The 24,676-nt window shown below is 38.9% G+C and overlaps 1 protein-coding gene across 5 annotated transcripts in view; it reads left to right on the top strand.

Annotated features, from left to right (window-relative positions):
• The window catches only part of adcy7 (adenylate cyclase 7), a 130,850-nt gene that overhangs the window by 81,183 nt on the left and 24,991 nt on the right, over nucleotides 1-24,676 (top strand). For all 5 annotated transcript variants that reach the window (XM_012960538.3, XM_031899791.1, XM_012960539.3 and 2 more), the window contains 7 exon segments: nucleotides 9,373-9,500; nucleotides 18,538-18,696; nucleotides 20,139-20,271; nucleotides 21,107-21,295; nucleotides 22,704-22,747; nucleotides 23,711-23,791; nucleotides 23,954-24,026. In XM_012960538.3, the coding sequence (XP_012815992.1) occupies nucleotides 9,373-9,500; nucleotides 18,538-18,696; nucleotides 20,139-20,271; nucleotides 21,107-21,295; nucleotides 22,704-22,747; nucleotides 23,711-23,791; nucleotides 23,954-24,026 (807 nt within the window).

Genomic DNA, 24,676 nt, shown 5'->3' with positions numbered 1-24,676 from the left:
TATCTAGGACCACCTTTAGGTGTCCAAATCCCAGGAGGCCACCCTCTAGTGCCTGTCTAAATGGGAACCCAACTAAGGGGCCCAAATCTGGGGATCCCTACACTACATATTGATTTTCTCAGGTAAACCTGTGTTTTTTGTTTTAATCAGTAAAAGGATTTTTAAAATGTAATTCCACTCCTCTAACAAGATATTGAAAGAAATCCAAAAAACTTTCATAATATGTAGAAGCCAGGGCTGCTCCTGCCTTGCCTGGCAATCTGTGGAGAGGCTGCTGTAAGATGCATAGACAGTCATTGTTTATTGGGCTGGAGGGGGGCTGTTTGGCCCTCTGTTTACTCAAATGACAGCCCAGACCTGCTTAGAAAGCAGTTACTAGGGGTGGAAAAACCTTGAGGGGGCAATATCGAGGATGCTGTCTCTATTTTTCAAAAATCTGTACTTAAAGACTACTGAAACTAAATTATGAATGAAAATACTGATCTATAAAAAACGAAAATCTCCCAGGTGTACCAGGGGTGCAGGGGTGCCGGGGGGCCCTTCCTCTTTGCGGCCTCGATTCGGAGAGATTTTCATACATGAGCAATACATGAGGAAAAGCCTTTATTGAACTGTCTGTCAGAATTAGCCTTGAATAGTCAAAACCTTAGTAGAATCTGTAAAAATACAAATATATATTGTATACTGAATCTAGTGATCTGTAACGACCCAGAATGTATAGCAAATGGGCAAGTGGTTGAACCCCTGGGTAATAGTAACCATAATGTTATATAATTTAATGTTTGTTGCCCCAGTGTATATTTGTTTTTTTGCACCAAAGACACAGGCCAGATGTCGGTCGGGCAGGCCTGTTGTTTGTGTCCCTGCATGGGCCTAGAAGCTGCCGAATCGGTCTAAGGGGCCGATATCAGCAGCTACAATCGGTCCGTGTATGGCCACGTCTTATTTATAATGCTTAATGAATGTATTAGGGGATAACCAAAGTTGCTGCCTTGCAGATCACTTCTGCTGCCCAAGATTCTGCGAGAGCCCTCGCTCCCTTAGGTGGTGTTCTGCCCTATTCTTCAAATGCTTTGGATAAAGCGTTAACGATCCAAGAACTTAAAGTTGGTTTAGAAGCAGCTTCTGCTTTTCTCTTGCCTGACAGAACCACAAACAGCATTCTGGATTTTCTTATTTTCTCAATGTTAGGAGACCGAATAGGCTCATAAATTTCTTTGCTGATGTGGCTGAATCCCTCCTGAATTGTGTCACCAGGAGAACAATGCGATTGATCTTCTCCCTAGGAAGAAGATGCAAGCCCCAATGAGGTGTCTATCCGGGCTCCCAGATAAATCTGTTTTTGCAATTTGCAATGGAATTAACTGACTCAAATTTATGATCCAGCCAAACTTTTCTGGAACTTCTCTTGTTCTCTGGAGATTGGAAAGTAAAGTAGCTCAATCTCTGGCCACCAAAAGGAGATTGTTGAGATAGTGGTATATTTCAATATTTTCCTGCCTTAGCTTGGCTATAATTGCCACCAAGACTTTTTTAAACATTCTGTGTAATTTGCCTAGGACGAAGGGACAGTGGAACTGATAATGTCGATCTTAAAGAGACAAAACTGAGATATCTTTGATGTTCCAAAGCTATGGGGATATGCAAGTGTTAGGTCCAGGGGTACTAGCCAGTCTCCCGGACCTTTACTGTTGAAAGAGTTTCCATTTTGAATGTCTGCAGTTTTAAACATTTGTTAATCATTCACAAATCTAGGATGGGGCATGGATCTCTGTAGTCTTGGTCATCAAAAAAGAGGGGAGTAAAAGCCACTCCTTTCTTCTTATGGTGGAACTGCAGAAATTGCTTGCTTTTTGAGAAGCTGCTAAACATACTGGAAAATAATTTATAATTTTTGGGGATTACGAGGTAAGGCAGTAGGAACAAAGTGACTTGACAAAGTGAAGTCTTTTGACAGAACTCCAGACAATAACTTCTTTCATCTGTTGCGACCACCCAGGCATCCTGAATTTCTGCAGCCCAAACCTCCCAAAAGGTAAGTAATCTTGCCTCTACCGGAGGCTGAACGGAATAACCGTCATTGGGCCTTGGGTGAAGGCTTGGGGGATCTAGAAGATTTGACTCTTGGGGACACCAAGTAGAAGATCTGTACGCTCTTCAAGGTCGGTCAGACTTGGCATCATTTCTTCTTCTGAAGAAATTATTTGTTTGTTTCTTGGAAGATTTACGAAAACGCCTAGTCTGTGGAAGAAAGGTGCTCTTTCCCCTTGTTGATTTTGAGATTATGTCATCCAAAATTTTGCCTCATATGGCATTTTACACAGCTAGTTCTTTGAGGCAGTATCACTGAACCACGATCTGACCCACAGAGCCCTATGGGCCGCTACCACCCCAAAAGCCATTGAATGCGCAGATAGCTGAACAAGATGTAGTGAATCCTCCGGACAAAAGTTAGATGCCAGCCTAAAATTGTCAACACTATTAATTATTTGGATTTAACCCTTTTCAGTGAGAACAATAAGATAGAGACTAGGCTATATCGCAAAACAGCCATCATGTCCAGTGTATTAAAAACATTCCAAAAGGCCAGTTTCTGAGGGCCAAAAGAAATTGTTCCAGGCCAAATGATTTTGCACATGAATGCTCCATTTTAGAAAAGGGGTTCAAAATGACTTCGTTGAAGGAGGCCAGATGTGCAGCAGTTAATATTGATAGGGATCATTTATTGCACAAAAGCCCACCATCTGGACACACTTCTCAGAAATGCAGCTTCTATACCAAATATAATACGGCAGCTTATAGTATCAGGAACATTATCCAGAGGCATTGGAATGTTCTGTCAGCTGACCCTGTGCTGGGAGAATCCTGTTGATTGAAACCACAGGTCCATTTTAAGAAGTCCCTAACCTTGAACAACATGTTGGCACCTTCCAAAGTATGAGGTCGCAAAGACCACAAAAAACATTTGAATACGTTTGGTCTTAAGGGGATGTATAAATGCGGCAAAAAAAGGTGTGGCACATGTTGGTTTGTTGCACCAAAAACTTGAGTATAGAGGGTATTCTGAGAAGTGACTTCATCAATTGTCGTTCCATCTATGTTGTGTATCTATTGGTCTGCCCCTGCAACAAATTTAAGTTGGGAGGACCATTAGAGCTGTGGGTACTAGAATCAACGAACACATACACAACATTAAGGCAGGTAAAACCAACCATGGAGTCTCCCAACACTTTAAAGCAGACCTGTCACCCTAAGAAATAATTCCAATTTCTTTTCTATTGTGTTTGTTAAGCAAAATGAACTTCACAAACTATATAAATGATATAAATCTTGTTTCCTTCATTATTGGAAATATACAATCACAGCAAGCAGGCAGCTGCCATTTTGTGGGCACTGTTATTAAGGCAAGCTTTGTATGGTCCCAAAATCTTGTGTATGTGCCAGAATGGGGGACCTGATGCCCATGCACTGGCTACACAATTAGATGGTGATAAGGTAGGGGGAATGTGAGTGCTGAATGGAAAGTTCAAGTAATTGTCTGCCCCACCTCTATGCCTAAGGCATAGAGGCGGGGCAGGCAGTATATTATTGACAGCTGGGATTTTTAAATTCATTTAATGGGTTTGAATATGTTAATATAAAAATTAATTTTGGTTTCATGTTTAATTTGAAAAGGACTTTTATTATACAGCTTTTTACGTCTGGGTGATAGGTCCACTTTAAGGCAACACATAATAGTGACCCTAGGGGTTTTGTTTTTATTGGCCTTGAACAAATAATTCCCAACATTAGAGGGGGTGACCGTTTTATCAAATTGAGACAAAAAAATAGTCAAGATTTTCAGCCCGCAGAGAAAGACAGAAGACATACTCTTCACTTATTCACACTTCTTCAGTTCTGTTTCTATCCAATGATCCATAAGATGTTTTAAAGTGGACCTGACACCCAGGCATAAGAAGCTGTATAATAAAAGTCCTTTTCAAATTAAACATGAAACCCAAGCTCAATTTATTATTAACACATCCATACCGATTATAAAAGCATTTAAAAATTCCAGCTTTCAATCATATATTGCCTGCCCTAAGGCATAGAGGCGGGGCAGACAATTACTTTCACATTTAATTCAGAACTTCTTAGATGTTGCTGCACTTGGCAAGATACAAAACTTGCCTTAATAACAGTGTCCACAAAATGGCAACTGTCTTCTTGCTACAATTGTGAATTCCAAGGCTAAAGAAAATAAGATTAAAGTAATTTATATAGTGAAAGTGAAGTTTATTTTACTTGACAAACACAATAGAAAACAATTTGGAATTATTTCTTAGGATGACAGGTCCCCTTTAAGGCAAAGATATCGTCAATCAGCAATGCAGTTTTTCTTGAAAGCCTGGGCACTGGAGTGTCTACTGAAGGAGGTGTATTCCTTAGCTCCTGAATATCACAAAGGAATAGAATTTTTCAATCTTCCTCTCCATCCTGTACTTCCTTGGATCGGAAAGACAGACTTCTTACAGAACAGAAGTGAGGTGGATGTGTCCTCTATATTAAGGGTTCATCTGATAGCCTTGGTTCCTAGGGTCCAAATTACCTTGGGAGCAGTTTGATTGAAAGGATGGTAAATGAATAGAAAAACAAGTTATAAAAAGTAACAATAAAAATGAAACTGTAACCTCACTGAGAAATGGTTTTTAGGCTGCTGGGGTCAGTGAATCCCATTTGAAATCTACAAAGAGTTAGAAGAAAAAGGCAAATAGATTAAAAACTATAAGAAATAAATAATGATGGCCAATTGAAAAGTTGCTTAGATTAGGCAGTTCTGTAATATGGATCTGTATCAACTAGCAGTTAGGCAGGTTAGATATAGGCATTAAGGCTGAACCTGATGGACGTATGTCTTTTTTCAACCTAACTTACTATGTAACATTATTATGTAATATACTAAAACTTAACTTAAAGGAGAAGAAAAGGCCAAAATGTTAGGCACCCCCAAGTGACTTAGATCGCTTACCTTTTACCCCGGGCTGGTGCCCCTGTACGGAGAGAACAGCACCAGCCCGGGGTAGCAGCGAGCGCTTCCTACTTCCTATTAAACAAGAAAGTCGGCTTTTCACTCTACTGCGCATGTGCCGGCCCATGGATTTCACCGGCAGAAGAGAGAGGAAGGAGGAAGCGCTCGCTACAGGTACCCTGGGCTGGTGCTGTTTTCTCCTAACAGGGGCACCAGCCCAGGGTACAAGGTAAGCGATCAAAGTCACTTGGGGGTGCCTAACATTTTGGCACCCCCAAGTGACTTAGCCTTTCCTTCTCCTTTAAAGGTGAACCACCCCTTTAAGTATTATTTCTATTAAATTGTATTCTATTCAATTATTTCTATTCTATTATTTTTTATTTCTAAGCATTATATACCTTAAAGGACTGGAACTATTCTTTATGCCCTCTGAGAACAGGATAAGTTGTCCAGATCACCCTTTTTAGGCCACTTCCGGATTTCACATCCCTCCTAAATATTATCGTAAAGTATAAAGATTTAACAGGTCTGTAAGGCAGATTACTATTGCTGGAATATCTAATGCAACACATTTTGTATTCCATGCCCATTCTGATACGCCTTTTTTAAAAAGAAGGTTCTGAATTTAGTGACATAGTGATGCTGGTTGTGGGGAAGCAGCACATCACTCTATGTGCAAATATTAAAAGTCCTATCTGGCTTAGTTATAAAGCAAGTAAAACCTTAGAATAGTATAAGCGTGTTTCATTAGTCTTAGACCTATGGCACATATGACTCGTGTTTGCATGTTCTGGCTGCAATCCACCCTGGGTGCATACTGACAAGCAGATTGCATTCATTCCTGACACTACACACTAAGCACAAGGTGCAAGACAGATTTTATATTTTCATGTGGCAGAGAAAGTGGCATGTGTGTCTGGTTTGCTTATTTGTACATCCTGGTACTTTCTATCATTGTGCCTTTACACTTATTTTACTTTTAACCCTTTACCTGCCAACAATGTAGCTCCCACGTGCTGGCATAAAAAGTCGTTAGACGCCAAGCACATAGGAGCTACATTTTCTTTATCTTGCACTCGTTCTCTGCAGTCGCTGCTTAATCCGAGTGCAAGATAAAGAACCCCCTAGAGAACGAGCACAGGCGGCCCCCTAGAGGACGCGATCACCCAGGTATCACTAGGAAAAAAAACATTGATTTTAGCGATTTTTTTTATTTTTATTTTTGGATTTTAGCAATTTTATTGCATTTCACATTGTTCTTTGTTACTTGTCTTTGCACATGGACATTTTGTCTGGTGTATTTCAATTTGGCTTCCTCTGTACGCAACATAGTTTGGTAAACCTATGCATATAGGGCATCAAACTGTTCAGTAGACCCCTGGTGTTCATATTTAGAATGTTATATGTTGATACTTTACAAAATTTGGGGGTACATAATGGGGTAAAATGCAAGCTTTGTGACAATTTTCAGAAATGACATAAAAATCATTATGGTAGCATAGCTTTGTAGTTTGGTAGTTTGCAGTAGAAAGATGTATTTACCCATTTTTGTTTTGTCAGAATTTGTATTTTTGGAAAATATATGGTTTTCTAGGGTCTCCATACTGTTAGGGGGACTTATGGCACATAATACACATACCGGGTGCAAGAATTGCACGAGCCGGAGCGTCATGTGGAAATTCATATGCACTATTTTTATTTGTGTGCCCCTGTACGCCACATAGTTTGGTAAATCTATGCATATAGGGCAAACTTTTCAGTAGACCTCTGGTGTTCCTATTTGGCATTTATCTCACACAACATTGGGGTTCTCTGTATAGTTAGGGGGTCTTACAGCACATAATACACTGTTAGGGGGCTCTGTATGCAAAAGCTGAGGCAGGGGAGGAATCCATATGCACTATTTTCATTTTGGGCTCAGTACGCACCACAAACTTATGGTATATCTTCGCATATTGGGCATCAAACTGTTCAGTAGACCTCTGGTGTTCCTATTTGGGGTGATTTTCCTTTGTATGCAAGAAACTGTGTGAGATAAATTCGGCAAATTGCAACATTATGGGTCGATTTTCTGAAATGTCATAGAAACCACTAACTTTAGGAAAGCTTTGCAGATTGGTACTTTGGTGTAGAAAGGACTCTTTACCCATGTTGGATTTGTCAGAATGTGTACTTTCCAAAAATATATGGTTTTCAGGGGTCACCCTACAATTTCTGCAGTTTCTATCCCACATAAAACTGCCATGTGTTTATGAATTAGGTAAAGGTAAGCCATGAAATTAGTGTTTACAAGGTATATTTTGGGGTCTCTAAGTGCCATGTGCTTTGATAAACCTATGTACAGTGGGCATCAAACTGTTTAGTAGACCCCTGGGGTTCATATTTAGGGTGTTTTTATATAGCTACCTAATGACCTCTAGAAAATAAAGACATGGGTACCCATTTTAGATTTCGGGGAATGCGTACTTTCCAAAAATATATGACTTTCTGGTGTGAGCGTACTTTTTACTAGCTTTATCCCACATAAAATGATGTAAATGTGATAAATCATATGGGGGTATGTTCACATTGGGGCCCCTACATGCCACATACTTAGGTAGAAAGACATGGGTACCCATTTTAGATTTTAGGGAATGTGACCTTTCTGGGGTGAGTGTACTTTTTACTAGCTTTATCCCACATAAAATGATGTAAATGTGTTGATTTTGCAGAAGCTGAAATGACAGAAATGATAGATCATATGGGGTTCACATTGAGGCCCCTACATGCCACATACTTAGATAAACTTATGCATATGCATATTGGGCATATTGTGAATGTTCAGGTTCATGTGAAAACAAAATACCTCAAGTACAGGTATCGGACCCCTTATCTGTAAACCCATTGTACAGAAAGTTCCAAATTATGGCAAGGCCATCTCCCATAGACTCCATATTAATCAAATTATTCACATTTTTAAAAATGATTCTTTTTTTCCCTGTAATAACAAAACAGTACCTAGTACTTGATCCCAACTAAGATATAATTAATCCTTATTGGAGGTAAAACAATCCTTCACTCATTGGATTATTGGAGCACAAATGGGCTCTCTGTATTAGCAATGTTGGCCTTCCTTGCCCCGTCCAACACTGAAAAGTTATCATGGGGATGAGGGGCAAGAATCGGAAAGGAGGATTCGGGTAGCACAGGGTCCTGGATTGTCCTTGGTTGCACCTCTATATTTCTGAAAAAGGTCTCTGTGTTGGATTAAAATGCTCAAGTCAATAAATCTTATTCTGCTTTATGTTGCCATTGTTTTGCACCCATATATGTAATAATAGGTATAGTATAGCCTCATATCTGACATTTGTCTTTATTGTTGCTTATAAAAAAGTTTTGCTCCATACTTTATCAAAGGGGGGGGGGGGTAGGGAATGAGGTGTAATACAAGATTACAATATTTTTGTAGAGTAAATTCTGTTATATTGTTTAAGTACTAGTTCATGCTGTTAAGTAGACATAAATATGAGGTTTTCCACTGCATGAATAGCCCAGTGTCTGCTTAAAGTAATAAAGTTAAGAGGAGGATTAAAAGTGCCCTTAAGGGACACCCTGATAGCTTGTGATCCTATCTGGTATCAGACTTAATTGTCTTTTTGGACATAATTTTATCAAAAGGCCATCACTGTTGTAAAAGTGTATGCAAGTGTTAATTTGCTCTGTGGTAGCATTCATAATAACAAAGATATTTTTATTTCCCACTACCAGGCAGCTTAGTCATATTTGTTAAAGCAGACCTGTCACCTAGACATAAAAAGCTATATAATAAAAGTCCTGTTCAAATTAAACATGAGATCGAAATTCCTTTTTTTATTAAGACATCCATAGCCATTATAAAGACATTCAAAAATCCCAGCTGTCAATCATATATAACTTGCCCCACCTCTATGCCTTAGGCATAGAGGCGGGGCAGACAATAACTTTAACTTTCCATTCAGCACTTCCTAGATGTCACTGCACTCCTCACTTTCATCCTCCCTCCTTACCATCTAATTGTGTAACCAGTGCATGGGTTTGAGCATCTGGCCTTCAGTTCAATCAAATAAACAAGATTTTGGCATGATGCAAAGCTTCTCTAAATAACAGTGTCCACAAAATGGTGCCTGCCTGCTTTTTGGGATTTTGTAATTCCTAAACTGAAGGAAACTAGATTTATATTATTTATATAGTGTAAGTGAAGTTTATTTTGCTCAACTAACATGGTAGAACTAAATTTGGAATTATTTCTTAAGGTGACAGGTCCCCTTTAAGTCTAATCTACTTTTAAGATGTAAGTCTCTTGTTACTGGACTTTGGTTTTAACATTCTGTTTCTTTGCTCTACAGGAAAATGAGTGCATGAGGATTAAGATTTTGGGTGACTGTTACTATTGTGTCTCTGGCCTTCCTGTGTCTTTACCCAACAATGCCAAGAACTGTGTGAAGATGGGTCTGGATATCTGTGAAGCAATAAAGTATGTAGGAACATTAGAATTTTTTACTTGGGTGGGGCAGTAGGAGGGATCTATGCAAAATTATTAAACCACACCTACTTTATAGTGACAGGTCTGCATTTATAAACTCCTAATATATACCCACCAATAATAAGGCATGTGTTCACATGCAACCCATGGACATTAAACAGTGTGAGATTCTAGCACCCCAAGAATATTAAACAGTGGATACTGACACCCCAAGCAGTTTATAGACAACGCTAGTCAATAAGTACCCATACCCTATGCATTATACAGTTAGTGGAATGGGGCACTGACACTCATACACTGTATACAGTAAGAGATAGCTGGTACCAATACCCCAAGCACATTACACAGTAAGTGAACCAGGGCTGATTTACCAACCCTGGGCAAATTTGTACCTGGGCAGTGTCCCACAGCAACCAGTTAGTGATTAGATTTTGTTCAGACAGCAGTGGGTGAAACAAAAACAGCAACAATTTGGTTGCCACAAGATGCTGCACAGGCTCTAATTGGCTCAGTTTTGATAAATGATCCCCAGTGAGTAATGACATACCAATCGCATTATATACAATGAGAGGCACTTTGTGTTTATTAGCACACTAGTATATTATATACAGAGATGTTTGGCAGATGCTGAAAACTGGCATCAAATCATTATATGCAAAGAGAGACAGTGGGCATTGGTACCCCCATCCCAAGAAACAAGGTATTAGGATTTCAAGTAATGCTGCTTTCTAACTGGCAGGAGGGAGAACTGCACAAGGTGGGAAATTTAAACTTCTGTCACTGCACCCCTCTCCCTCCTACTGGGTAGTCAGCACAACTTTGTCAGATTATAATATAAGGTACAATTCAATCAAAGTACCAGTACTAAACCAAGACCAAGGCATTACAGATAAAATGGCTGCAGCTATCTTTTGTAGTTCCATTCTCTGTTTTTTTCTTATTTTCCTTTTATTTAATTGCATCTTGTTCCTTCCACATGGGTCATTAATGAGGCGCTCAATTGTACAAGTGCAATTGAATGGTTTTGAATTTCTCTTCCTCTCCATATATTTATTTTCTTCATCTTCTGTTTATCAATACACTTTTATTCCTTCTGTGCATTCCATTATGTTTTTCTGCTGCGTGCCGCGTGTAAGAGGAGCTCTCCGTTAGTAGTTAAGAAAGTTAAGCTATATTTAACCTGTTTTAAATGTAAATTGCATTCTGTAGCCAGCTTAAAATCAGGCAGCTGCTGGTGACGGGTTTCATTATTTAGGGGAGCACGATCCCCTTGGCGCCCCCTGTCCCCCGGTTTTTACGCCTATGCCTGGGTCAACTCAGTAAATTATTTCATATGTGGAGCATACATCTCACATTAGAATGAAATGATTCAAAGAAGTACAGTGGCTTGCAAAAGTATTCGGCCCCCTTGAACTTTTCCACATTTTGTCACATTACAGCCACAAACATGAATCAATTTTATTGGAATTCCACGTGAAAGACCAATACAAAGTGGTGTACACGTGAGAAGTGGAACGAAAATCATACATGATTCCAAACATTTTTTACAAATAAATAACTGCAAAGTGGGGTGTGTGTAATTATTCAGCCCCCTGAGTCAATACTTTGTAGAACCACCTTTTGCTGCAATTACAGCTGCCAGTCTTTTAGGGTATGTCTCTACCAGCTTTGCACATCTAGAGACTGATATCCTTGCCCATTCTTCTTTGCAAAACAGCTCCAGCTCAGTCAGATTAGATGGACAGCGTTTGTGAACAGCAGTTTTCAGATCTTGCCACAGATTCTCGATTGGATTTAGATCTGGACTTTGACTGGGCCATTCTAACACATGGATATGTTTTGTTTTAAACCATTTCATTGTTGCCCTGGCTTTATGTTTAGGGTCGTTGTCCTGCTGGAAGGTGAACCTCCGCCCCAGTCTCAAGTCTTTTGCAGACTCCAAGAGGTTTTCTTCCAAGATTGCCCTGTATTTGGCTCCATCCATCTTCCCATCAACTCTGACCAGCTTCCCTGTCCCTGCTGAAGAGAAGCACCCCCAGAGCATGATGCTGCCACCACCATATTTGACAGTGGGGATGGTGTGTTCAGAGTGATGTGCAGTGTTAGTTTTCCGCCACACATAGCGTTTTGCATTTTGGCCAAAAAGTTCCATTTTGGTCTCATCTGACCAGAGCACCTTCTTCCACATGTTTGTTGTGTCCCCCACATGGCTTGTGGAAACTGCAAACGGGACTTCTTATGGTTTTCTGTTAACAATGGCTTTTTTCTTGCCACTCTTCCATAAAGGCCAACTTTGTGCAGTGCACGACTAATAGTTGTCCTATTGAGAGAGATTCCCCCACCTAAGCTGTAGATCTCTGTAGCTCATCCAGAGTCACCATGGGCCTCTTGGCTGCATTTCTGATCAGCGCTCTCCTTGTTCGGCCTGTGAGTTTAGGTGGACGGCCTTGTCTTGGTAGGTTTACAGTTGTGCCATACTCCTTCCATTTCTGAATGATCACTTGAACAGTGCTCCGTGGGATGTTCAAGGCTTTGGAAATCTTTTTGTAGCCTAAGCCTGCTTTAAATTTCTCAATAACTTTATCCCTGACCTGTCTGGTGTGTTCTTTGGACTTCATGGTGTTGTTGCTCCCAATATTCTCTTAGACAACTTCTGAGGCCATCACAGAGCAGCTGTATTTGTACTGACATTAGATTACACACAGATGCACTCTATTTAGTCATTAGCACTCATCAGGCAATGTCTATGGGCAACTGACTGCACTCAGACCAAAGGGGGCTGAACAATTACGCACACCCCACTTTGCAGTTATTTATTTGTACAAAATGTGGAAAAGTTCAAGGGGGCCGAATACTTTTGCAAGCCACTGTATGTACAGCATCTGATTGTGTCTAAACAGACTTATTTAACTTACTTCCTCAAAGTAGTCAGCCCTGCTCATATATTCATATATGACATGAGCGTGAATGTCTTGAATAGACAGATAAAAGTTTTTTACAATTTTTTTTAATATATATATATATTTTTAAAATAAGGAAACAGATTAGAAAACTATACATTAAATATAGGGTTTCATTTCAAAAGGAACAGTAACACCAAAAAATAAAGTTTAATGTAATTAAAGTATAATGTACCATTGCCCTACACTAGTAAGAGGTGTGTGTTTGCTTCATAAAGACTACTATAGTTTATATAAACAAGCTGCTGTGTAGCCATGGGGGCAGCCATTCAATTTGAAAAAGGAGAAAATGCACAGGTTACATGGCAGGTAACTGATTAGCTCTAAGTATTACAGTGAATATAAAAAGTCTACACACCCCTGGTAAAATGTCAGGTTCCTGTGCTGTACAAAAATGAGACAAAGATAAATAATTTCAGAACTTTTTCCACCTTTAATGTGACCTATAAACTGTACCACTCAGTTGAAAAACAAAATGAAATCTTTTAGGTGGAGGGAAGAAAACCAAAAAAAACTAAAATAATGTGGTTGCATAAGTGTGCACACCCTTAAACTAATACTTTGTTGAAGCACCTTTTGATTTTATTACAGCACTCAGTCTTTTTGGGTATGAGTCTATCAGCATGGCACATTTTGACTTTGCAAGATTTGCCCACTCTTCTTTGCAGAAACACTCCAAAGAGGGCATCTCCTGTGCACAGGTCTCTTCAGATCACCCCACAGATTTTCAATCGGATTCAGGTCTGGGCTCTGGCTGGGCCATTCCAAAACTTAAATCTTCTTCCGGTGAAGCCATTCCTTTGTTGATTTGGATGTATGCTTTGGGTCTTTGTCATGCTGAAAGATGAAGTTCCTCCTCATGTTCAGCTTTCTAGCAGAAGCCTGAAGGTTTTGTGCCAATATTGACTGGTATTTGGAACGGTTCATAATTCCCTCTATCTTAACTAAGGCCCCAGTTCCAGCTGAAGAAAAACAGCCCAGTGCATGATGCTGCCACCACCATGCTTCACTGTGGGGATGGTGTTCTTTTGGTGATGTGCAGTATTGTTTTTGCGCCAAACATATTTTTTGGAATTATGGCCAACCTTGGTTTCATCAGACCATAACACCTTTTCCCACATGCTTTTGGGAGACTTCAGATGTGTTTTTGCAAAATGTAGCCTGGCTTGGATGTTTTTCTTCGTAAGAAAATGCTTTCATCTTGCCACTCTACCCCATAGCCCAGACATATGAAGAATACGGGAGATTGTTGTCACATGTACCACACAACCAGTACTTGCCAAATATTCCTGCAGCTCCTTTAATGTTGCCGTAGGCCTCTTGGTAGCCTCCCTGACCAGTTTTCTTCTCGTCTTTTCATCAATTTTGGAGGGACATCCAGTTCTTGGTAATGTCACTGTTGTGCCATATTTTCGCCACTTGATGATGACTGTCTTCACTGTGTTCCATGGTATATCTAATGCCTTGGAAATTCTTTTGTACCCTTCTCCTGACTGATACCTTTTAAGAATGAGATCGCTCTGATGCTTTGGAAGCTCTCTGTGGACCATGGCTTTTGCTGTGGGATGCGACTAAAAAAATTTCAGGAAAGACCAACTAGAGCAGCTGAACTTTATTTGGGGTTAATCAGAGGCACTTTAAATGATGGCAGGTGTATGATGACTCCTATTTAACATTATTTTGAATGTGATTGCTTAATTCTGAACACAGCTACATCCCCAGTTAGAAGAGGGTGTGCACACTTATGCAACCACATTATTTTAGTTTTTTTTTATTTTCTTCCCTCCACCTAAAAGATTTCAGTTTGTTTTTCAATTGAGTGGTACAGTTTATAGGTCACATTAAAGGTGGAAAAAGTTCTAAAATGATTTATCTTTTTTTGTATAGCACAGGAACCTGACTTTTGATATCCACTGTATATAGTATTACATGACCATATAAGGTCAAGAGGCTAAAGGCTTTTGTACAGGTCATGGAACACAAGTTTCAGTAAGTTATGTGACACAAATTACAACACTAAGCACAGATTATATCAGATTACATCACTAAGCAAGGTTTATAAGAATATAAATTATGGAATATTCATGTGTATTATATTACACATGTATTTATATATATATATATATATATATATATATATATATATATATGTATATATATATATACAGGTATAGGACCCATTATCCAGAATGCTCGGGACTGAGGGCATTCCTGATAAGGGGGTCTTTCCGTAATTTGGATCTCCCCTTAAGTCTACTAAAAAATCAATAAAATATTAATTAAACCCAGTAGGATTGTTTTGGCTCCAATAAGGATTATTTATATCTTAGTTGGGATCAATTACAAGATGCTGTTTTATTATTACAGAGAAAAAGGAAATAAGTTTTAAAATTCTGAATTATTTGATTAAAATGGAGTCTATGGGAGACGGGCTTTCCGTAATTCTGAGCTTTCTGGATAATGGGTTTCCGGATAAGGGCTCCCATACCTGTATGTATATATATATATATATATATATATATATATAAATATATATATATTGTTATTAACATTTATTTATAAAGCGCCAACATATTCCGCAGCGCTGTATAATAAGTGGGTTTCATACATTGGACATACAAAGTAACATATAAAGCAATCAATAACCGATACAAGAGGTAAAGAGCTAAGTAAGCTTTATTAGAAAGCTCTATGTAAATACAGCCATAAGCGCTCACAGAAACACTGCACTGAGTTTTCTTTCAAAAGAAACAGGATTTCTTGTCTGTGTGTTTTCCTGTGCCAGAGACATGCAGCTCTGTCCTCTCTCCCGTCTCCTGCTCCCCCTCCCACAAGAATGCTAAGAACTCCTTCACCCCCTTATGAATGTGTGATCTGAGCCAATCAGCAGGGAGCTTCCTCATAGTCTTACTAACTGAGCATGTACACTGGTCTTGGTGCAGGAGTGAGGTATTATGGGAATCTTCTTTACAGAGCTCAGCGTTATTTTTTCTATGAGGCTTCTGATCATCTGAACGGGAGAAATATCGAGAGACTTAAGGGCACTATTGAGAGAACTGAAGGTATGCCTTTAAATATCGAATATGTGGCTACATTCAGAAGTAACCAATAACATTCAGTCTCACCTCAAAGAGTAGTTAGTATACACCTGACATCAATTAAAGTGGCTTTGACTGAGCTCAGAAAATGTTTGACTGTTCCTGTAGGATTTTTCCTCTTGGTCTCATACTCCAAAAGCCATGCACCACAAAGAACTTTCAAAACATGACAGGAATCTTGTCATTGAAAGGTATCAGTCAGGACAGGGGTACAAAAATGTATCCAAATTATCAATAGTTTTATTAAGAACAGTGAAGATCGCTCAACAGTGACTGCACTAAGATCAGGACATCCCTCCAAGACTGATGAGAGGGCAATGAGAAAATTGGTCAGGGAGGCCACCAGGGGTCCGTGCAGAAGTGAAGGATCAGCATAATATCTTGGCAAGTTCTGGTTATTCTCAACAATCAGTCATATTCTTCATATGCATGGGTTTTGTGGGTGGATGAAAGCCTTAACATACAAAGAAGAACATACAAGCATGGCTAAAATTTGCAGAAAGGTATACCCAGTCTCCCACAACCATGTAAAAAAATGTATTATGGTCTGATGAGACCAATGTTGAACTATTTGCCCATGATTTAAAAAAATATGTTTGGGGCAAAAATACAAAGCACATTATTACAAGAGAGGATCTTTACCTTTCAGCATGACAATGACCTAAAGCATACATCTAAGGCTAATGCCAGACAAGTTGTAGGGCGGATATTTTCGGCAAGCCGAAATCCCGCCCTACGCCTCCTACTTGTGCCTGCACCCGAATGAATGGAATACGCTCGGGTGCAGGCATAAAAACGCAAGACTTTCGAACTCTTGTGTTTTTATACGTATTTCCGCTACATGTGCCTTCACCCGAGCTTATTCCGTTCTTTCGGGTGCAGGCACAAGTAGGAGGCGTAGGGCAGAATTTTCGGCAAGCGTTTTTCCACTTGCCGAAAATATCCGCCCTTTGCCTCGTTTGGCATTAGCCTAAATCAGTGGCCCTCCAAATGTTTGGCTGCTTTGATTGCTTACCTTTATATGTAAGCTTTAAATGGTATCACTGCAGAGATTACCAGGTCCCCTGCATTGTTCCCAAATGCAGAAGTCCCTGCCTTGTTTACAACTCCGGCTCAGACTGTAAGCACCTGCATTGTTCAACTGGTAACAACTCAGACAGACTGTAGGCGCAGCGCCAGCATTGTGCCACTGTATGTACTGCAGTACAAACTGTTCATCAATTACTTGCATAGTCGTGATATGTTTCCTTTCTCCTTCCCTACTCTGCCTGCCCTGCTTTACACTGCCTGTGTGCCATACTCTGCCTATCCTATGCTGCCTGTGTGTGCCATACTCTGCCTGCCCTATGCTGTCTGTGTGTACCATTCTCTGCCTGCCCTATGCTGCCTGTGTGTGCCATACTCTGCCTGCCCTATGCTGTCTGTGTGTGCCATTCTCTGCCTGCCCTATGCTGCCTGTGTGTGCCATACTCTGCCTGCCCTATGTTGCCTGTGCCTGTGTGTGCCATACTTCATTATCATTCAACTGTTGCAGGATTTCATTAATGTAGTATTCTTTATCAATTACAACTAGGGTTCCCCCTTTTTCAGCTGGCTTAAAAACAAAATTAAGATTATTTTTTAAAGCTGTTAATTGTTCTTTTTTACCCTAGATAAATTGGACTTTGTAGTAGAATAGTAGAAGTGCTTAATTCCTTTTTAAGACTTGTCATTGTATATAGTATAGTATATTGTACTTTTATTACAATACCCTATCTTTTTCAGACTGAGTTATGCCTAGACCCTGTATTTGTATATTCAAAATATGGAGAGCACTAGAGAATGATTTGTTTTGTCTAGTCCTGCACTTCACGGCCAACCCCCAAACCTTGTGCACTCTTATGCTCCACTTTGTGCCTGTTTGTTACCCACCCACTTAAAGGAGAAAGAAAGGTAAAAACTAAGTAAGCTTGATCAGAAAGGTCTATGTAAATACAGCCATAAGCACTCACAGAAACGCAGCACTGATTTCTCTGAAGAAAGATTAGTTGTGTCTGTAATTCCTGTGCCACAGACACACAGCTTTCTGTTCTCTGCTCTTTCCTACTCCTCCCTCCCTCAAGAAAGTACACTTTTGTACATTGTAAGATTGTTAAGCAATACATATCCTTGTAGGCCAAAGTTACGTACATACATAAAAAGCTTTCGTTCAACCAATGTCAAATTAACAGGCTTTACAGTTATCAGAATGAGAACAAGATCCCTTTTTGAATAATAGGAATATATACCAAAAAACATCCTTGCTAAAAATTGACACAATAAAATAAATTAACATTTTACTTATTAGTTTAAAAAGAAAAAAACTTTTTTTTTTTTGCAAAAACAATTTTTTTGCAATTTTAAATCACTAATTTGAAAGTTATTTTTACTGAACTTACCACCCCCTTTTATAAACAGGGAAGTTTGTTTAGAGCAGCTCTTTATAAGGGGCTTCTCATCTGACAGGTAATTGTTTTTATCTGCTTGTCTTATTTTCTTTGGGATCAGAACGTGACAGGAAGCACTAAAGTTAAACTGACTTCATATTCTTGTTTAGTGCTAGGAACAGAAACCATAACTATTTCTTAATTAAAAGAGACAAACAATATGTTCAGCACAAGCCCTATTCATTGAGATTATCTTGAAAAGCAGTATAGATATTGTCTCTATCTTCATATCATAGGCCTTTGTCTACTTTCACATATTCTTTTTTCAATCAGTCATGGATACTTAAATTTATTGAATTGGGTCTATTAAAAATAAAAACTTTCATCAAATGTTTTCTCAGCTTTGTAAACAGAAAAAAACCCTTTAAATATCATTTTATAAAGCACTTTAGTTCATTCTAATAAGAAGCACTTCCTTGTGCTGTTACTACAGTGCTCTTCTGATTTATGGAGTACCCTGTTCTTTTTTTGGTCTGGTTGTAATGTATTTTTTTTTATTTAATAGGCAAGTAAGAGAAGCAACAGGAGCAGATATAAATATGAGAGTTGGAGTACATTCTGGGAATGTTCTTTGTGGTGTCATTGGGCTAAGAAAATGGCAGTTTGATGTCTGGTCTCATGATGTCTCCTTAGCCAACCGCATGGAATCTGCTGGTCTACCTGGGTAAGAATCATTTTTTTCTAAAATGTAATCAGTCATCTTTTTTCTTCTAGAGTACTAATCTTTCTTACAGCTCACACCCTTAAACATTTTATCAAAGAAATCTAAGGGCTGCTGGCTAAGGCAGAAAAGCAGGAACGTAATATAGGTTAAACTTTGATGGTAAATAGAAAAAAGATAACTTTTCATGCAGAGTGTAGTAAGTAATTGCTGGGAGGGCATAATGTATAGGAAGACTGGTAAGCTGGCCACACATAATTACGTTACTTTTTTTTTTTTTTTTTTTTTTAACAAACCAGTAATTGTGTGGGCCTTTAATGAGAAATCTGATTAAGCAACCTGTGGTTCACCTTGGAGCCTCCTTTTCTTGTTACCTGAGTGGAAAAACTTTCAGTTGCATAGTATGGCATGGAATTTGAAAAGCCACATTCAGACATGGGTTTATTGTAAGTTCCTCTGTAAGTGCTCTGTTATTGTGTCTATGGATTATCTGGTTCTTGACCCTCCAACCTGCTTCTTACTACAACTCAGAAAATTGCCCAGATATCTGGATTAAAAATCCAGTTGGGCAAGAAGTACAATGTCACATTGATGTGAATCTTGCCCAGTGGGTTGCCATAAGGGGTGCTGCTGCCATGAGGCAAGTTGAGAACCTTGCTTCAGGCAGCAGCGCCCCCAAAGTTACCAAGGGTGGCAAAAAAAGCTGCTCCTGGATTGCAAACTGAAAAATTTGGCACTTCTAGCAATGTGGACCCCCATGAATCATCTTTGGTGCAGGAAAGGTAAGAGCTGGAGTGCAAGGGGGGGCAGAATTGCAGGAGTCCCCTCTGGGATGAGATTCGCCCCTGGTTGACATTGCCCAGAAGTTAAATCCGGTCATTGACCAAATCCTGCTTGTTTGGCCAGCCAAAATTGGCTATTTTCAAAGTTGTTTAGTGTGTATGGAAATGTGATGTTGGATAGGCAAGTATAGAAGCCTTTGGTTTGTTCATCAGCACAGTTCCACAGTATGGGCCTGGCATTTGTGCCCAGTTCACTAGATCATTTCAGTTATGTATGTAGATACAACCTGCAAAGGAAGCTCTTTTATCAGCAGCTCAAAACTGGTGTTAATTCCAGAGCTCGCTTGTCCTGTACTTGCACAAAAGTCATCAAAGCAGGCTGAGCTGGCACATTGGTGTTTGCTGCAAGATGCCTAGGAGCATGTATATAAATACAACTTTGTTTGAGAATGTTGCTCATGGGCTGACAATATTACATCTGCTTTAGTGCCTTGCATTTGCTGTTGTTAATAAGTTGTAATATCCATTACTACTTACTAAGCATTTATTGGAGTTTTATCATTTTCATAGGTAGTCAGAGGTATTTAACAGAAGATATTGGGTGTAAATGGGTTATCTGCAAACAATTTGTGTCCACTTAAACACCTGTCTTCCAATTGGCAGTCGTGTCCACATTACTGAAGCAACACTGAAACACATGAATGGAGCCTATGACGTGGAGGAGGGGCATGGCGAGCTTAGAGATCCATATCTTAAAGAAATGAACATTAAAACGTTTTTGGTCATTGATCCAAGGGTGAGTAACTAAGATGTAGAAAGAAACCATGATCTTCCAATTAACTATTTTTCAAGCTTCCTTAAACTGATCCCCTCCCTCACTTTGCTCCACTGTAAAGTAATTAATTTTGGAACTTTAAAGGATAAAGAAAGGGAATTTGCAGCAGAAGAAACACGGAAGAAGGAATTGCTCGCTACAGGTACCCTGGGCTGGTGCAGTTTTCTCCTAACAGGGGCACCAGCCCGGGGTACAAAGTAAGCGATTTAAGTCACTTGGGGGTGCCTAACATTTTGGCACCCCCAAGTGACTTGGCCTTTCTATCTCCTTTAAATCCCATTGCTTTTGTTGGTAGGTGGTGTGCAGATTCTTTAGAAAGCAGGGGACTTTAAGTGCCAGAAGCCACTTTACAAAGAAACAAAGTGAGGGAGGGATTCATTACAAATTCTCAGTGAGATGGGCAACTGGCAAACACACAGACAATCATGGTTTCATTTGAATCTGTGGAATCAGGTCTGTGTGGACTTCTTCTGGAATTTCAAATAGTGTTTCTGGACCTTTTCTACATAAGCTAAGCTGAATGAGCTCAAGTCAAAATGGGGGATATATGTTTCCTTAATTCTGTGCTAAATTCTATAAATAATATACAATAATTCTATAATAGAGCTTCTGAAAAGTATAAATTACATATACATAATTGTAATTGGGTTAGTTAACCATGTAACCATGCATTTGTGAATGTTTACTTTTCTGTTATTTTTCTGTGGTATGTTGTAGACGTTTCTCATAATTGCATGACTTGCATGTGTACACAAACTAAATTACTGACTTTATTAAAAAAATATTTTCAAATAAGGCAAAGAACAGTCGTGTCAAAAACAATCACCTTACCAGGCATCGTGTCAATGATGGGATAAAAGTGCGACCTTCTGTAAGGATGACTCGGTATCTTGAATCTTGGGGTGCAGCCAGACCTTTCTCCCACTTTGACCAAACTGATGCTTCTTCAACCGAAGTTCCTACCGTCAATGGAAAACCTAAACCGGTAAAAAAATAATCTTAGGTTTTTATAATCAACATAATTACTTTTAACTATTGGCTGTTTCATCCATTAACAGTTCTACTGGCAACCATTTTATATAGTTTCAAGACAGGGCTGGATAGCTCTTCACCCCTAGGCTTGTGTTACACAAGGTATTTTCTCTGCCAGCGAATATAGGGCATGGAAGGAAAAGCTGATTGGCTGATTTGCATCCAGTGGCACAACTACAAAGGAAGCAGACCCCGCCCCCCCCACAGGATAGGTGTCTTCTGCTGTAGAGGGATTGCTAGTTGTCCCAACTTGCGCATCTCAGGAAACCCGCAAATTGTTACGGGGGAGATGCGTTGTCATGTCATGGCGACCTGTGATTTTGTCTGAGCGGGGGCTGGGAAAAAATCTTGTAGGGGGACCTGGGCCACTACTACCACTACCCGTATCATTTTGTGTAGGTTGTGAATATCTATTCATTTTGACTGAATATAAGAAAATAATTGTAGCATCACATAAATATACAAACATAGAACTCAGGGTTACCATCTTGCCTGCATGTTTTTTCGGAATGAGTAGTATAAGAATAGCTACCAGGTGTGACTCTGCTCTCCAAACCACAGTAAGGCTGCCTTCTTAGTGTCACCCTGTTCTTACATTCTTGTGCTCCTTCAGGGGTGAGCAGGGTTTGCATACATAGAATGTCATTACATTCCTTGTATTAGAGAAGCCAACTTTTCAATGAAAAAAAACCCATAATTTCTGTTCCTAAATTTGGCAGGAGTAGATTTTTGTCATCCCTGTTATCTGCAGGGTACTGCCACCTGATGGGCAAGTTTCTCACGGCAGGAGCACTACTGCAGTGGCAATAAAATATGTGTGTACAATATTTTGTCACTATCTAAAAGAAAGTTGCATAAATACTGCTAGGCAGTGAAAAAAATTGAATTCCACATTAATTACATGCTCTAAGTAGTTATTTATATCAAACCAAAAAGAATAGCAGGTACTCCCACGGACAGGCCAGGTAAGAAAAAAGTAGACTTTATTAGGCAAACATAAGACCAAAAAACTATTTATATAAAGAAATATAACTCCTGTTTTGTGGGTATAAATATCCACTTTTCATAATTCTTAACAGTTCTATAATTCTTGGCAATAGCAGAGCCAAAATTCTGATTTGGAAATCAGAATTTCATGTCTTAAAGTTACCAGGAGCGGCTTTTTGTTGCCCATGGTAACTCGTGGGCTGCTGCCACTTTGGGCTAGTTTCTCAACTCACCCCATGGCAGCAGTGCCCCTGGCCTTAGTTGGCAAATAAATTAAGTACCCACCAGACAAAAATTTAATTTTAAAAGATGCATACCTATATATGAGAGTTGTGATATATATTTAACCTGCTATTTTTTACTTTATTATTTAGGAAATCCCACTGAAGGGAATGGGAAGAACAGTAAAAACAGAAAGGTATGCGATCTAGAAAAACTGAATATATATTGTTACCGGGAGGTGGTCACCGCCATCTTCATAAAGTGAAAAATTAAACAGACGTGTTGTGTTGTGGTTGTAATGGTTTTTAAGGCCTCATCACTTCTTTTTCAAACACCTTAATTTTAATGCTAAAAACCTGGTGGATTATTTTGTGTGAACTGTAAAAGACAGGAAAGGGAAATTACTCTGGGTCAGCTTGTTTCTACCTAATATTCTCCTTCTTCATTTTTATATATTATGAATTTGGTTAATTTTTTTAGTCCTTCGGAATTTTACTGCACTTGGTATGAATTCCAGAAAATCTACTTTTTTAAAAAAAAACAGGGCAATAATTTGTGTCAGACATGGAGGTGAAATGAAAATGTAGACTCAGACACAATAATCATCCCAGAATCTACACATGCTTTACCAAAGGAATCAAAAACAAGTTATGGTTTTTAATTCACTATTAACTGTCAAACAATTCCAAACTCAACACGTTCTGATACTGGGTTTTTCAGTTAGGAATATCTGGGCAGAGGTAGGTAACACAGCAGTGATTTTGTGTGTGTGTATGGAACCAGTAGGAAAAATCTTAACCAATGAATATCATAATTTCTCTTCTGTTATGTTATGGGCATTATATTCTTGGTCCAGTGTATATTAACGAGCTTATTAAAAATAAAAAACTCACGCTGTGTACTTCTAGGCCAGGCCACTGTTATATAGTCAGCTCTTGTGCCCAAGAGTTGGATTTACTTTGGGATAATATGAGCCACTTATATGGTTTTTGATATGGTCTTGATATGTCTTGTCACATTATGCCTCCCTATTTTTACTGGATAGAAGAACATTCCCAAGCAGAATTAGATAAAAAAAAGCTCACTAATCAAAATTATATAGTTACTGCCTACTTGATTTTTGTTTTTTCTATTTTTCTTTTTGGATATATCCCTGCAGGAATGTGTCTCAAAAGCGAAATCAAGAGGAAGAACTTCATGACAGGATGATGAATACTATTGATGGCCTCAGTTCTGCAAAGTAAGCACACAAATAACTTCATCCTTAGTAGAACAAGGAATCGAAAAGCATTTCAAAAATATCATGATGAAGGTTCAAGTTTTTCTTTTAAAAAACTGGCATATTTAAAAATGTTGTTAATATATTTTAGTATTAACTGTATACACATAATTGTTATTTCAGGCCATGGTTTGGAAAGACTGATGACTTCTATGGATTTTTGCTCTTTTTCACAGCAGATGGATTAGAAAAAGAGGTAGATAGCCTTATTTCCTATAATTTGCACTAATGTGGGAATAACATGTAATGTTTAACAGGGCCCTCTGCTGCTATCATAATTTTTTTAGTAGACTTAAGGTAGGAGATCAGAATTATTAAAAGACCCCTTTTCATAATTCTGATCTCCTACCTTAAGTCTACTAAAAAAATTAGTTAAACAGTAATTAAACCCAATAGTATTGTGTTGGCTCTAATAATGATTCAAAATATCTTAGTTAGGATCAAATACAAGGTACTGTTTTATTATTACAGAGAAAAAGGAAGCTATTTTTAAAAATGTGAATTATTTGATTACCATGGAGTCTATGGGACTTTCCGTAATTTGGAACTGTCTAGATAATGGTGTAACCCTTTCTTGGCATACTCACTTCTGGGCTATTTACTTGTTTAAGCAGGAGATTTTCGTTCTCTTTGAATTATAAAGATACACACATTTGCAGCAATATCAAACTTTATATAACTGATGAAATCGAATGTAGAACAACTTTAGGGATAACTGATTTTCCTGCTCTGAGGAACCTGTGCAGTCTATCCACTCCTGGCACAGTCTCTGTAGGTGCCCAGTCCCAACTTGGATCCGGATAGACCACAACCCTTTATTCAGGTCAGTCCCTTCCCCAAGAGCTG

Source organism: Xenopus tropicalis, chromosome 4 (genome assembly GCF_000004195.4).
Source record: "Xenopus tropicalis strain Nigerian chromosome 4, UCB_Xtro_10.0, whole genome shotgun sequence".
NCBI classification, from domain to species: domain Eukaryota; kingdom Metazoa; phylum Chordata; class Amphibia; order Anura; family Pipidae; genus Xenopus; species Xenopus tropicalis.
This window is presented reverse-complemented; position numbering and strand designations above follow the sequence as displayed.